The sequence below is a fragment of the Arachis stenosperma genome, chromosome 6, assembly GCF_014773155.1.
Source record: "Arachis stenosperma cultivar V10309 chromosome 6, arast.V10309.gnm1.PFL2, whole genome shotgun sequence".
NCBI lineage: Eukaryota > Viridiplantae > Streptophyta > Magnoliopsida > Fabales > Fabaceae > Arachis > Arachis stenosperma.
The window spans coordinates 9,414,644-9,427,899 of NC_080382.1; the positions used below are offsets into that span (position 1 = coordinate 9,414,644).

The following is a 13,256-nucleotide window of genomic DNA, read 5'->3' on the forward strand; positions in this document are numbered from 1 at the left end:
AAAAGGTTATGCTAAATAACCAATAATTTTTTTGAATAATATGAATAATGGGCCTTAAAATTGACCCAATTCAAGTAAAACACACCACACTCCAAATTACTTATCTAAATCTTAATATTAGAATAACCATTCATACACCTAGTAAATTGAACATCCGATATATCTATTGTTCACATTGTTTAATATTTTCATTGTTTATCTATATTTTTCCAAATTAAAAAGCCGCATTAGCATTGCTCTCAAAAATATATTACTTAACTTTTCCATATTGCTTAGCAATTGGGTTACTACCGGATTTGGTGGAGGGGACTATGTCATCACAGCAAGTTGGCCAATTTTTATTTGGTGGACACCATTTAAAAAAATATAAATTATATTTAACATAAAATAAAATAGATCACAATCATCCCAAGGATCTAGCCTTATTTTTACTTGTTAGTATTTGTTTTATGTGAAATAATTATTCTTCAGTTATGACTGTGCCGAGACATGGATGTTACTCCCTGTCCACTAAAACGAATCGGAGCTTGCTGACATTTTTATAAAAAGGCTGTCACTTATTTTGTAACCCTAGATAAGATTATTGAGTCACGTGACATGAATTCCAGTGCTGGATTGGATAATGTGTGTGTGCCTGATTTTGAACAGGAGAATAGTGGACGAAGTTATAACCCTTTGGGGCAATGTATATAAAGTATAGGCATTGTTCATTAATGCTATCACCATCTTCATTCAACAACAAAGAGCCAAATGGGAGATAAAGGCGTTGGAAGAAGGTTCTAAATTATTGGACTCTTGAGTCTCAAAAAGTCAAATCTTATTTTTGGGATATGGTAATTTTTTTTTTTTTTAGTCTTTACATTATCAATGAATAAACTCATACATAGGTGTCTACCGAATAAAAAACTCAGTATACTTATCTTTAGAGGAAAATATAGTTTGTTTATTTATTTTATTTGAAGGAACTCACATGAAACGACTTATATAGGCTTTGCCGTTAAAAACTATGAAATTGTTTAAGTCTAATTTAGATAAACAGTTTAATTAATTTTTTTTAAAAATAATTTAAATAATAAATATTTATATGAAAAGTAATTTATAAATAAATTATTTTATATTTAAATTTTTAGTTATAAAATATTTATTTTAAAAAGTTATAATAAAAAAATTTATTATGAAATAAATTATTTTTTTAATTTTTTTATAAGTACTTAAATTTTATTTTAAAAATTATATCAACCATTAATATTATTATTTTTTATAAGTCAAAAACTCAAAAAAATAACTTTTAAAATTTTTTAAACGGAGGTAATTACCAACAAAATAGTGGCGTAGGTTTATTTATTTTATTTTTATCTTTTGTTAGACAATGAAGATTGTTGAGGATACCAAAAGAAAAACTGAAAAAATATTAATTTGGGCCAACCTACTACTATCATCTCCAAAACAAAAAAACCATGTCTACGGTCAATCTAAATACAGGCTGGGCTCACGACCAAAAACAACTAAGGCTGGACCCAGATATATATTGGCAATCCGTATGATTTTTTTTTCTTTTTTTTGAAAAAAAAGCAAGAAGAGAAAGAAAATAATACACCCCAATAAAAACTTTTCAAATTTACCGAAAAAAAAACTTTTCAAATTTGTTCGAATATCGCCTTGCACTAACTCATTAGTTAGCGATAAATTCTTAAATGGAGTTTTGATCCACGATAGATTAGTCCTTATTCTGTCAGTTAAAAAATACCGTGAACAAGTAAAAAAAACTTTTCAAATTTGTTTTTACTTTCTATAGTTATTAGTTATTGTTTACCTTTACCACCCAGCACCCACCCTTCTAAAATAATCCGCAGCATCGGTAGTTAAGACTTAACACTTGAGTCAGTCATGAGTATCAGTTGTATGGTATGCCATCCATGTAACGTTACGTTACTGGAATTTTCTTTCCATTCCCACTCCTATAAGCTATTCTCAATTAATTACTAAAAATTGAGTGTGTGCTAACTTCGAAAATGCTTATTTATCTACTATGATGTGCAAACAAAGTGTTATTCTAAAGTGAGAGAATGCAAGCAAAAGTGATCGTTTAATTTTCCTTAAGAAAAACAAATAATAAAAACCTAGTGGTAGTAGAGAGTGTTAGTCAAAGATATACATACATTATAAAATTGGAGTGAACCTTAGCTTGGTGGGGAAGCACGTATCGGCGTCCTCCAAATCTGAAATCTCAAAAGTCCAAATGGCTTAACCTAATTAAATTTGCATTTCAGCCAACCATATATGGCAGCACCACTTCAATCCAAATTCCAAGTTAGCACCAATTCCATTTCCAGCCTCTGTAGTCTGTACCAAACCAACGCGCAAATGATTAAAGGAAGAATATTGAAGTTGATGCAACTCAATTGAATAATACCAATATCCTACATACATTTTTTTAACTATCTTATCAAATATCTGACTATTCAAATGAAATTCTATTCATAAAAATTATTAGATAAATTTAATATATTTGATCAAATTATTATTTATTAATTTTCTAAAATAATTAGATAATATGAAATTAAATAAAATAATTTTGAATAATTTTCTAATAGGATAAGCAATATAAAATTGTGAAGCAAATGAACGATGGACGTGGCAACCACTTGGAAGTTGTTAAGTTCCTATACCTCTATTATCTCTATGTATGTGCTTCAATTTTATGTTGTGATCTCAAACCTTCATTACTAGTTGCTTCCAGAAAAAAGCCACAAAGATGAAAGAAGATCCATTGATGAATTCTTCATCATTAGCTTCAGCTGCAAGGGAAGTGTTCTACCTCATCACCCTCACACTTCTCACACTCCTTTTACCCCTCTCCTTCCTCCTTCTATCAAGGCTCGCTACTCTTCAATACTACCTTCAAACCCTCACTTTCTATTACCACCATTATTCACCACCTTATCTTCTCTCCCTTGCACTTCGTATTGGTCCTTCTCTTCTCTGCATTCTTGTCTCCATTCTTACTGTTGCATCCTTGTTCCATGGCTTCACCGGTGGTAACATCACCCTTTTCCCATATTCTTCTTCTTCTTTTAAGCCTCGTCTCTACACTGCGTGGATTCTTCTTTGCGCGTTCCAAGTTTGTGTTGGGTTAGGCATTGAGGGAAGCATTCAAGCTGGTTTTTACGATGATGACGGCGACTCGGGTTCTGGCGTTGAGAGGAGCCTCTTGAGGAGGGTGGTGTTCCTCTTGGGGATGCACGAGACAACACATGTTTGGTCCAAGATGGTGGTGAGGCCGGTGGTGGATGACACGGTGTTCGGGGTGGAAGCAAGGAAGGAGAGATTGGTTGAGAGGGTGGTGATGGCGGCGAGCCTAGGAAGCTTGTGGTGGTGGAAGATGAGGGAGGATGTAGAGACATTGGTGGTGATGGGTGAGGTAAAGAAGGAACAGTTTATGGATGTGGGAATGGGTGATTTTGTTGGATGGTGTTTGTATTATGTCACTGTCATAATTGGGATCATTAAGATTCTCAAGGCTCTTATGTGGATCTTCATGATTTCCTTCTCTAGAAGAAGAAGAACAAGGATTTCCATGGTGGAAACTAGTGAGGACAATGACGCCAAGGTGTAAAAGTAAAACTTAAGCAATATTCTCTATTTTTTCCTTTTTTCTTTTCATGCCCAAATTTGTTGTATTAGGGACATGAAAGTAATATTCTTATGGGCACCCAAAATAAATTAAAAACAAAAAAATTATTGTTATACCTTTTTGCTGAGTTACAATAGATTTGTATTGGATATTTGTATATTAACAACACCACTTTGTATAAGTATAAAGCATTATGATGATTGCATCTTTGACATATGCAACTCAATGATCAGATTTTCAAAATACTAAGTCTTGGACGAAATTAATAGTAAATATTTTGAAGTGATATTTCTTCCCAAGGATTACAATAGATTCTTTAATTAGGATCTGACACACAAAAATCTTGAGTAAAATTTTTTTTATACATTAAGTCCATTCATTTACTTAATAATAGATTTTAATTTCTTTTTTTCAAGTAATTTTATTAAACAGTCAATAAATTATAATTCAAATGACATAATTTTTTCATATTCATTTAAGAACTTGTAGGTTCGAGTTTTCTATTTTTGGTATAAAAAAAATAATGTTATTAAATACATATTTTCACTATACTTTTTTAAGTTAACCTTAAAAGATATGTGGAAGAAAATATTAAATAATAAAAAAAATTGAGATGATTTGGTTCCTCCATGACTCCATCTTGTGTTCTTTTTTTAATTTTTTGTGGACTTCTCCACTCCCTATTCTAGTGAATTTGATACCTATGGGCTTGTATTGAGAATGGAGAATAGTTCATGGCCCATTGTTGGAAGAAGTGATTGAAATTAACGCTAGCCAAGCTGCAGCTTAGTCTAATGATCGTCCAAAATAAAAATAACTAATATTTTATTAGTATAATGTGGCTAAGATTTTAGTTGAAATGACAAATTATGATGGGATGGCTCATCTCATAATATGCTGAATCCATATTTGAAACTTGACCAAGGCCAAATAATAGATGAAAACTCTTTTAAGTTTTATGTGTAAGTGTATAGTGTGAGTAAATTTGTGATGTTGTAGTATCTATAATTAGAAGTTATTTTAAAAAATCAATTTATATTAGTATAAATATTTAATAATTATGTTAAATATATATATTAAAATCAATAATTAGTATAAAATATACATGAAATATAAAGTATATATTTAGAACAAGTTACATTATATTGATATTTATATACAAATATATAATAACTGTTTTTAGTAATTAATTTTTGTGTGTAAATAATATTTTTTATTTTTAAAATGTAATCAATCTTTTTTATTCACAGGTGTATAGTGGCTGATTATTTTGGTTATGAAATCTTTAAGTGTGCAGTGCTTCGTTATGGAGAAAGGTGGTGCTACACCACAATGTGGGACAATTTTTTTTTATCTTTGTTGGCTACAATTCAGACTATGCAAATTGTTTGTTAAGTAAAGTATAAGTTGCAAATCGGATGGTCCGATTTGCAAGGAGAAAAAAATTAAATTTTGGACGCAGCAAATTGGACCATTCGTATTCTATTTTTTTATTTTTTTTAGTAATAGGAAAATCAATTCAAAGGGTCCGATTTGATTATTATAAAGAAAATTTGAACTGAGATGGAACAACTCGTAGGGTCCGATTTATAGAGATATATGTATATAAAAATGTGTAACTCATAAACAAGGCAGATAGTGTCTTCTTCCTCATTGTGTTCTTCTTTTGCGTCCTTCTACTTCTGCTGCTTCTCTTTTCTCTGTTATAAGGTAAAAAAAAATGATAATGAGGGTTCTGTTTTTGTTTAGGTTGTTGAGGAAAATGGATGATAGAGTTCTTTTAAAAGTGTATTATTTTGATAAGATTTTGTTACAAACATCTGAAGGAGTAAAATTTATTTGTGAAAATCCATTGGATGTTGTTATTCCCTTCACAATCTCATTTGAAGAGCTCAAAGGTGTGATATATGAGAAGATAGATTTTGCGATGTCAAGGAAGATATCATGTATTTTATACAGATATCCTATCCCAGTATTTGGTGGATTCGTTCAATTTCAAACCAAATATATAACCGACGAAACGAGTATGCAAGAGATGTTTTCAATGTATATTGAAAGTCGTGCCCAAATGTCGTGTATCGAGCTGTACATTGAATTCGAACAATTTGAGGCCAACCAAAATATTGTACGGGAAGATTACAATAGTGACAGTGAGGAAGAGTTCAAAAGCAATTATGAAGTTGTGGATCCAAATGGAGATGAAGATCAAGGTGACGGCACTATGGCTCCAAATGTGACAGACGTGGCAAATGCACTGACAAATGAAGTGCCGTTCGAGGAGCCATCTTTCATGCGAGTGTTGGATTTGAAAGCCATGCATGCTCCGGAGTTTCCAGATTATATGAGCGCCGATACGTAATTGCCTATTTTTATAAGATGGAATAGAATTGTGTAATAATTTATATTGATTGATGGAGCAAATAGTTAAGTGACATGTGAAAGTATATTTAATTAGTATTTGTTTATGTGTTGATATAGTTAAGTGTAGGAAAATAATATTTTTTGTTAGTTATTGATGGAGCAAATAGTTATGTGACATGTGAATATATAGTCAATTAGCATTTGTTTATGTATTTATGTAGTTAAGTGTAGAATAATAAAAATTTTTGGTTAGTTATTGAGGTAGTTAAATATTAATTACTGTTTATTAATCAATATTTATTTATATATTTATGTTTTCTTTTTTTGTTAAGATTGAGATAATAACCTGATCTAGAGTTTAATAATATCACCATAGATGTATTGAGTGATGATTTGCCTTTAATAACGGTTATTAAATTTTTGTTTGGCTGTTGTCGTGGCAGAAGTTCCTTTTATTGCAAATGGTGAATTTGCTGTGGGGATGAAATTCAGTTCAAGGGAAGCTATTATTAGGGCAATGAAAGAGTATGCAATTCGAAGAAGTGTAGACTATCAGGTGTATGAGTAGGAGCCGTTGACATTTTATGCCAAGTGTACACAGTATGGGGAGGGGTGTGATTGGCTTATCAGGGTTAGCATGATCAGCAAAAAGTACTGTTGGGTTATTAGGAGGTATAATGGTAGTCACACCTGTACCAGAGCTACCATTTCTCAGGATCATTCGAAACTGGATTCTAACACAATTGCAGAAGCAATAAAGCCGTTGGTTGAGGCTGACCCCTCCTTAAAGGTAAAATCAGTTATTGCAGAAGTGCAATCGAAGTTCAATTACACCGTCAGTTATCGGAAAGCATTGTTGGCTAAACAAAAGTTAGTAGAAAAGATATTTAGAGGTTGGGAAGCGTCGTACGAAATAAGCAACCCACACAAACTGTGAAAAATAAAACACACTGCTGATTACAATCAAAATAACGATAACACTGCAACCCCCAAACCAAATAATTCTTTAATGAAAATATACCTGACCTTCCTGAAGATCATCCAAAGTCTTCCTAAAGTGAGCAAGTTTCATATGCCTAAAGCGTCGGTCTCCACGCTCCCAGTTACGCCACCTAATATCGCTTAATTCATTAACAGAACTGGATTCTAAATATGAAGATACGGAGTAAATGATAACGATAACACTGCAACCCCCAAACCAAATAATTCTTTAATGAAAATATACCTGGTCTTCCTGAAGATCATCCAAAGCCTTCCTAAAGTGAGCAAGTTTCATATACCTAAAGCGTCAGTCTTCACGCTCCCAGTTACGCCACCTAATATCGCTTAATTCATTAATAGAACTGGATTCTAAATATGAAGATACAAAGTAAATGTAAGATAATGTTACCTGTTTACAAGCAGAAAACTACGGGGTTCCCTAAGAACCGGCGCTAGAAATGGCAGGCGAATCCAGGCCCAAACGAGCAGCAGTGTTAGTGAACCGTCGATCTCTTTACATTCAAAACGAGATGTCCTGCATAACGCCCTGTACAGATGTGCGAGGCAAGCCGATCCCCAACTAAACTGTACGATACTGCCAAAATCACGAAGTAAAGGAAGAAACTTCCAGTGCACAGATGCCCCAGACTTGTCTCCTAACAATATCGTACCGATCAACAACATAATGTGACACTTCACGTACCTCTGTATACTTTCTTCATCAATCAACTGTAACCGTTCTTTTAGATCCTGTAGCCACGTCAGCTTTATACCGCTTCCTCTACATTTTGATTTTCTCGGTGCAACCCCAAATTGGTGCAAACACTCCGCCTCTAAGGCTTCAAAACTGCTGACAGTCATCCCTGTGACTGGAAGACCGTCCGTCGAAAGACCAAGGATCATAGCCACATCTTCGAGTGTCACAGCACATTCACCAATTGGAAGGTGAAAGGTATGTGTGTCTGGATGCCACCTTTCGACTAAAGCATTAACGAGTGCTTTTTGACATTATACTATTCCAATCTGAGACGCATGATAAAAACCGGTAAATCATAAATGTTCCTCCACCCTATCATCATACCAATCCAGAGGGACAGGGTGATTACACGTCAACATCCGTGAACTCTACAAAAAAAAATTATTAATCAAACTACCAATAATTACTAATTTACTACTAAAATATAATAAGAAAAACTAGAACAACCAATATTATCAACAAATAATTACTACTAAATACAACAGCATACTAAGTCAATTAAGAACGTAACAGTAAACAATTAATTATTATAAAAAAACTAAATACATTATATTATTATATTTTACAAAACTTAATTATTGTTTTTAATCAGCAACATTAATCTAAAAATGTATTTTTTAAACATGTATTTTTTATTAAAAATATTACAAAAAATTCTAAACATGTTTCTTTCACTAATCTATCGTACTAGTCTAACTCAAACATGACCATTGAATTAAATTTTCTCTAACTATATATATATATACTTCTAACTATTATTTAATTATAATTTCTTAAATTTCAATCAATCAATCAATCAATAATAATAATAATAATAATAATAATAATAATAATGTCACTGAGATATATGTTTCCTAAATTGACCTAACAAGAACAATTATAATATAACTAAGAGAAAATGATAAATAAGTTCCTGACCTTTTAATCCGCGGACATTTTCGTCCCTAACCATTGGAAAATACTTTTAAATCCCTTGACCTTCACAAAAATTAGACGAATGAGCCCCTCCGTCTAAATGCCTACGTCAGACTCAACGAAAAAGTCTGACGTGGCTCCCGTTCTGATGACTTGGCGTCATAGATACACACGTGGACTGATAAGTCAACAAGATAATTTCAAAAATTGGACAAATAAGTCCCTCAACCCTAAAACTATGTCGTTTCCCATTTGGCCCTAAATGGCCCATTCTTCTTCCTTCTCCTCTTCTGTAAGGGCCCGCTTCGAGAAGATGATTAGAGAAGCTCAAGACCCCGTCTGCACCGCCCTTGAGGCCGCTGACGGCGGGGCCAACTTCAAGGAGGATGTTTGGTCCAGGCCCAGCGGCGGTGGTGGCATCAGCAGGGTTCTCCAGGACGGGGCCATTTGGAAGAAGTCTGGAGTTAATGTCTCCGTTGTTTACGGCATCATGCCGCCAGAAGCTTACCGCGCTGCAAAAGCTGCCGCTTCTCCTGACCAGAAGCCTGGTCCTATCCCGTTCTTCGCCGCTGGAATCAGCTCCGTAAGTGTTTTCCCTATTCAATTCTTTTCGATTTCAGATGGAATGGGAAATGACATCAACCTTTTTCAGGTTTTGCATCCGAAGAACCCATTTGCCCCAACCTTGCAGATTATGATTTTCCATCCTTATTTCGGAGCTGTTTCTCATACCATTATTATTACTGTTGTCTGTCATATAGCTCAAAATCTTACTTATGTTCAATGCAAAAATATTAGTTCATGAGATTTTTGTGATTTAGATTTAGAATTTTAGGGAGAAAACAAGTCAAGTAAAATACTAATGAACCATAGTTCTGCTGTTTTAAAATGGCACTTCACATTCATGTATTGCTTCTTATGTTTTTTTTATAGATAGATTTGAAGTGTTGGATGGGTTTACCTGAATCTGATTCTTATAGCTAGTTTCTTTTGGATGGGTTTACCTGAATCTGATTCTTATAGCTAGTTTCTTTTCGTAAATAAGACATCTAAAACAACCTTCTTTAGTAGGTTAAAAGAAAAAAGAGTGAGCTTATTGTTGTTGAAACAAGAGCAACTTAGAGGGCTGCCAATGACTTATACTCAGGTAAATGGGAATCTCTTCATGTGAATCAATTACTAGATTTAGGCTTTATAGGATATACTTACACTTGGTCTAACAATCAGGTTGGGAAAGCAAATATTTAAGAAAGACTAGATAGAGCAGTGGCAATAATAAATTGGAAGGAAGCATTTCTAGAAGGAGTGGTAAAGCATTTTCAAAGATACAGATCAAATCATTGTCCAATTCTAATCGATGTTCATGGGGAGAGCTTAAAAAGGAAGAGGCCATATATTTTCAGATTCGAAAAATGTGGCTTAGAGACTCTAAATGCAAATAGATTATCAAAAGAAGCTGGGCTGTGAACTATGATCAGATTGAAGAGAAACTAGGAAAGTGCAGCAAAGCATTGCAAGAATGGAGAAAAGAGAAATTTGGGGAGCTTCTGAAACAAATAAAGGAAAACAAGAACTCATATGACAACTTACATCTCACTCACAAATTGAAGAAACAATTCTGAATTTGAAAAGGGCACAGGCAGACTTAGACGAACTCTTCTATCAAGAAGAGATTAAATGGACTCAAAGATCTCGTGCGAACTTGTTGAAAGTGGGGAACAAGAACACTCAATTTTTTCATCAGCAGGCATCTCAACAAAGAAGGAATAAAATTGAAAGAATCACTGATGACAATGGAAATCTCTATAAAGAAGACGAGAAACAGAGTACATGGTTCTCCCTCTTCGACAGCGAATGCACACCGGAACCTTCTCAGTCTGGATGGTGGTTTTTTTGGAGGGAGAAACAGAGTATTCCTGCATTTGATCTTTGGTCTTCCTTAGGGTTTAATATAATTTTGTAAAAGCTCTGTGGGTGTAATAGGCATTGTACACAAGAAAAGGGATGAGAGTGTATATAAAGGGCAGCACACAAAACGATGTCATTTTGAGTGACAGGGACTTATGTGTCCCTTTTTCAAAAGCTCCATCCCACTAACGTGCCACGTGGAATGCCATTAAGCCAAGTAAGCAGAAGGGGAGCCAGATCATCCTTTTCCGTCGGGTCTGACGGTGGCTTATGGACGGAGGGACTGATTCGTCTAATTTTTAGAGACGTCAGTAGGGCTGCACACGGATCGGATTGGATCGGATATAGCCTAAAATTCTATTCGATCCGCACTGTACTCGTCGGATCGGATTGGATACAATATCCGCAATTTTTCAGGTCAGATCCGATCCGCAAGTATGCGGATCGGATAGGATCGGATATAGGGTATATCCGCATAATTAAAAAAATGTTTTCAAATCTCATTTGGCTGTTTTTACAAAAAAAAATCATTTTTTACCTGTTTAAGCATATTTAATTCTAAAATATTATCAATAAAAGTTCTCTTGAATAACAAAAAAAAATAATAACACAAGATTTAAGTTTAATTATTCTAAGTCGAAGTACAACATAAAAAATAAAAAACAAGATATCATAAAATTCATAAAACAACACACTAAAATCCATATCACATTAGGGTTTATTTTCTTAAACTATGCTATTTATATGTGATGTGTGGATATATGGATTTGCGGATCGGATCCGCGGATATCACTGCCAAATCCGCAATCCGATCCTACCATAGTGCGGATCGGATAATATCCGCAAAATTCGGATCGGATGCGGATAATTACCACGGATATGCGGATATTATCCGATCCATGTGCAGCCCTAGACGTCAGGGATTTAAAAGTATTTTTCAATGGTCAGGGACGAAAATATCCATGAGTTAAAAGGTCAGGGACTAATTTATCATTTTCTCTATAACTAAATTTCTAACAACATCAAATAATTCTAAATTAATAATAACAATAGTATTAATAATCTTCATAATAATAACATTAATAATATTCTCAGTTTCCACGTTGAGCTAGTACTAACAGCAACAACAACTATTATAACTCTCAAATAATGATAATAATAAAAATAAAAATAATAACAATAAAAATAATAATATCACTGATATGTCTTAACTTCAGCTACTAACAATAACAATTATAATTAAATTTTTGACAATATTAATTACATTTTTTAAAAATCTAAAAAATAAATAAAAAAATTTACATAATCAAAATGGCTGAGATATCTTATAATATAAAGTTCAGGATTATCAACATTTTTAAATTTTTGTTTCTTTGACATTATAATTTTTTTTAACTAATTTGAGAAGAAGAAGAAGACTTAGATGAAGAAGAGGATGAAGGAATGGTTATTGCTGGAAAAGGGATGAAGTTCGGAGGGTGAGTATACATGCAGGGGGTTATTCTGGGGTTAGGGACCACCGTTATAGAGAACAAGGTTGACGCAACACATAACGGGGAGACTCGGACCCTCCGATCTGTTCTAACAATACGGACCATTCAATTTGGTAAAAGAATTTTGGATTGTCCAATTTGTTCTAAACTGACACCACAACCTAGTAAAACTCACACGCTCTCTATAACGCCGTCCTACCCCAATCCCACCCCATAACAAAAATAAAAAGCGGTGTATAGTTTCCTAAGCCAGCACAGCAGGGCAAAATCTTGTTTCAATATTTTTTTGGTGTCCAATCTTGTTTCAATATTAATAATGCGAGAATGTTTTAGGTGTTTTAAGAATAAATAAGAGTTTTTGTTCCGTTTTATTCGTATTGTGATACATCAATAATACTAGAGAAAAAAAGAGTTTGTTTAAAAAATATAAACTTTTAAATTTAATTTTAAATAATAAAAATGAGCCACAATACAAATATCCTAAACATAAATAAAATAAACCGAAAATTCTCATAAATACCTAAATTTTCATAATAAACCATCAATCATAGAATATTCCCCTAATTTATTTGCTGATATACTGATAACAATATGTTTAAAAAAAAAAGAAAAAAATGTAGATAAGATCTAATTGATTTTGACATTTTGGTTGCTTCCCTGTTTCATTGGATGCAGTCGTCAGTCAAACGGTCATCCTTAATTTGGTCAATTCTATGGTGCATGTAATTTTGGTGTCGAAATTGTCGAAGTTACTTTTTATGGTAAGTTTTAAATATTAAAAAATTGTTTACTTTTATAATTTTTAATTTAAATATTAAATTTTATCTTATTTTAATAAGTTAGGCAAATATATATAGACACCATAGCATGCACCCCTTAATTTATCCCTCCATCGTTCTCTTGTATTGAATTTAAAATACTAACTTTTTTTTTTTCATGTATACAGATCCTCCCGGTGTAGGTATTATGCATTGTTTGGATCTTGACCATTTTTACAATAAAGACAAATTTATAGCATACCACGATCAATTAAAAATGCTTTGTCGTGTGTAATCGTTAAAATTGATCATCACATTATTATAGGATAAAGTATAGTAATTCACTTAAGTAAAAGTGTCACTTTATTTCATTTTATGATGATAAGAATATAAATTATAAAACTAGTATATAGAAAATAATTGTTAAGTTTTAGACTCCTTTTATGTAT

General features: G+C 33.0%; 3 protein-coding genes across 3 annotated transcripts; 2 read left to right on the plus strand and 1 right to left on the minus strand.

Annotated features, from left to right (window-relative positions):
* Window positions 1–2,720: 2,720 nt before the first annotated feature.
* Window positions 2,721–3,830, plus strand: LOC130936451 (uncharacterized). Its single transcript, XM_057866518.1, has one exon. It carries the CDS (start codon window positions 2,756–2,758, stop codon window positions 3,614–3,616), a length of 861 nt encoding a protein of 286 aa, XP_057722501.1. The 5' UTR covers window positions 2,721–2,755; the 3' UTR covers window positions 3,617–3,830.
* Window positions 3,831–6,712: 2,882 nt separating this feature from the next.
* LOC130933616 (serine/threonine-protein phosphatase 7 long form homolog) lies at window positions 6,713–7,879 on the minus strand. The gene is made up of 3 exons (XM_057863238.1): window positions 7,386–7,879; window positions 7,017–7,179; window positions 6,713–6,778 (listed from the first exon to the last, which is right to left on the minus strand). The coding sequence occupies exons 1-3, from the start codon at window positions 7,877–7,879 to the stop codon at window positions 6,713–6,715; spliced, it is 723 nt and encodes a 240-aa protein (XP_057719221.1).
* A 1,031-nt stretch (window positions 7,880–8,910) lies between these two features.
* On the plus strand, window positions 8,911–9,453 carry LOC130933617 (oxygen-dependent coproporphyrinogen-III oxidase, chloroplastic-like). The gene is made up of 2 exons (XM_057863240.1): window positions 8,911–9,231; window positions 9,301–9,453. Exons 1-2 carry the CDS (start codon window positions 8,911–8,913, stop codon window positions 9,451–9,453), a joined length of 474 nt encoding a protein of 157 aa, XP_057719223.1.
* The last annotated feature ends 3,803 nt before the right edge of the window (window positions 9,454–13,256 follow it).